Raw genomic sequence first — 2,235 nt, 5'->3', positions numbered from 1 at the left:
TTCCTTCCTTCCTTCTTTCCTTCCTTCCTTCTTTCCTTCCTTCCTCCCTTCCCATCACTTCCCCCTCCCTCATCTCCTCCATCTGGTACACCAGCCGGGAACCAGAGGCTGCGGCAGATCATAAACCCCGAGGATCCCTTGGCAATCCAGGCCGATGTGCACTGGACACACATCCGTGAGAAAGAGGAGGAGGCGCTCATGGTCCCAACCTCTGAGTCCTCTACTTCTAGAGGTAACTGCTCCAGGATCCCTGTCTCCAGCCCCTGCACCCTCCTTACTGCCACAGAGGCCTTTCCTGTGCAGGCCAGAACCATGAGTTGGATTCAAGTGAGAACCAGCATAACGTTTTCCTTTCCTGGTGTTAGTCCGGAACACTGCTGTTGACTCTTGTGTGAGGATATGTAAAGTTCTCTATGGATTCAGAGGTCCCTGGCTCTGCCTCCACTGATACAAAATCATAAGATAAACCTGATCTTTGGAAAACCAAGAGTTTGCTTGTCCCCCACCCCATCTTTCCAGGCGGGGTTGTTCTTCCCCCACTCTATGAGACTTCTTGGTGCTTCCTCATAGGGTGTGTCTTCCAGTGAGTGTGCATCGCGGGCAGCATTTGTTGAAATGGAAAGATGTTTTCAGAAGAATTTTATCTCAGGAGGCCTCAAAGTAACTAGCGCGATTTCTCTCTCTACAGTAAGACGAACATGTACCTTATTCTGATTTCTTTTAAGGAATAGCAATAAAAGGCAAAGTGGAAACTCTGGAGGGAATGTGGAGGCTGCGTCTCAGTCTCCATCCCGCACATCCCTGTGTGCACATCTTCCCAACACAGATGCTTCTCATCTACCTCTGCCTCTTGTACAAACCTTCCTGTGTTCCTCTGTGCCTGCGCCGGGCCACACATCCTGCAAGCGACTGACTATACCAAAGTGGTCGCTGCCTTTAGGAAGCTTAGAGGTAGTGGATGTTTGGTCCTACCCAGCCCCAGTCTCTACCCACAGGCAAGACCAACCTCTGCTAATTCCTTTTGCAGCATTGTAAACACACAGCAGCTGTGCCAAAGCTGAAGAACAGAGACACTGCCTCCAGGAACACCAGACTGGCCTGTGTGGATCTCACTTGTGTTATCTCTCTCCTCCCGCGTCCTGAGTATCCATCACACAGGCCGCCAACAGGACCGCTACTCCTCGCCAGGGCTCAGACGGGCCCCTGTGTTGTAACATCATCACAGTTTCCCTTGTTTTGGACTTTAGGCATGACACCAGCTCGCCTCCATGGAAACACTTCCTCCGATGTAACTCTATTTATCGTCTCTTTTAAATTCAGTGCCCGACCTTCCCTCCATACGCCGTGCAGCAGTGCAGGCCTGGCTGGAAACAGTCTCCGGAGGTAGTCTGGTGATGCCTGCTCTCTCCCAGTTCACCATAACCTCTCTTTCTCTCGGCAGCTCTGCTGGCCCCCTTAACACTGCTCTGTCGTAGTGCATGTCGGGTGGACCAAGTGGGTGGGGGGCACGGGCATGCCTCACCCAGACAGCGTTGCATGTACCAGCTGCTCACCCGCCACCTCGGGGCAGACCCCGGGCAGTGCTGTACCGCCAATAGGACAGAGACAAAGTTGATTGTTTTCTTTTCCTTTCAGTGAATAGAGGCTGGGTAAAGGCCAAAGCTGAAAGGACATTCTTACTAGGTTTAAAGTCTGCTGAAATCAGGTTGGGTAGCATTTGGGTGTGAAAGTAAAGGAATCAGGTGCTATTTCTACCAATGCATCAGGGACGGAAATGGTCCAAATTCAAGGGGAGTTTATGGGACAATGATTGAAGAACAGGGTGGCGGGCAGGATTGGAGGCTTATTGTTCAGATAACTGTAGAGGAAGGAGCCCAGGTGGTTTAGTGGGTTAAGCTAAGTTCAAACCAACTAGCTGTTTTGAGGGTAAAAGATAAGAACTTCCCGCTTCTGTAAAGATGTAGCAGGAAAATTTCACACACACACACTGTCTTCAGGTGTCTTCCCACAGAGCCCTACGGAGAGAGCAGACAGACACAAAACACCGCTGCCCTTGAGTCCATTGGCATGTGTGTCAGAGCAGAACTGTTCTCCACAGAGCTTTCTCTTCAGAAATTGTTGTTGTTGTTGTTAAGTGCCAACCCATAGCAACCCTGTACAGGGTTTCCAAGGGTGTAAATCTTTACGGGAGTAGAAAGCCTCATCTTTCTCCCGCGGAGCGGCTGGTAGTTTCGA

The 2,235-nt window shown here is 50.7% G+C and overlaps 1 protein-coding gene across 1 annotated transcript in view; it reads left to right on the top strand.

Annotated features, from left to right (window-relative positions):
- Window positions 1-2,235, top strand: part of MICAL3 (microtubule associated monooxygenase, calponin and LIM domain containing 3) — a 137,841-nt gene that overhangs the window by 97,583 nt on the left and 38,023 nt on the right. The window contains exon 21 of the mRNA XM_006862724.1: window positions 95-232. Coding sequence (XP_006862786.1) covers window positions 95-232 — 138 coding nt within the window. The remainder of the gene's footprint in view (window positions 1-94; window positions 233-2,235) is intronic.

The sequence above is a fragment of the Chrysochloris asiatica genome, unplaced genomic scaffold (genome assembly GCF_000296735.1).
Source record: "Chrysochloris asiatica unplaced genomic scaffold, ChrAsi1.0 scaffold00050, whole genome shotgun sequence".
NCBI lineage: Eukaryota > Metazoa > Chordata > Mammalia > Afrosoricida > Chrysochloridae > Chrysochloris > Chrysochloris asiatica.
This window is presented reverse-complemented; position numbering and strand designations above follow the sequence as displayed.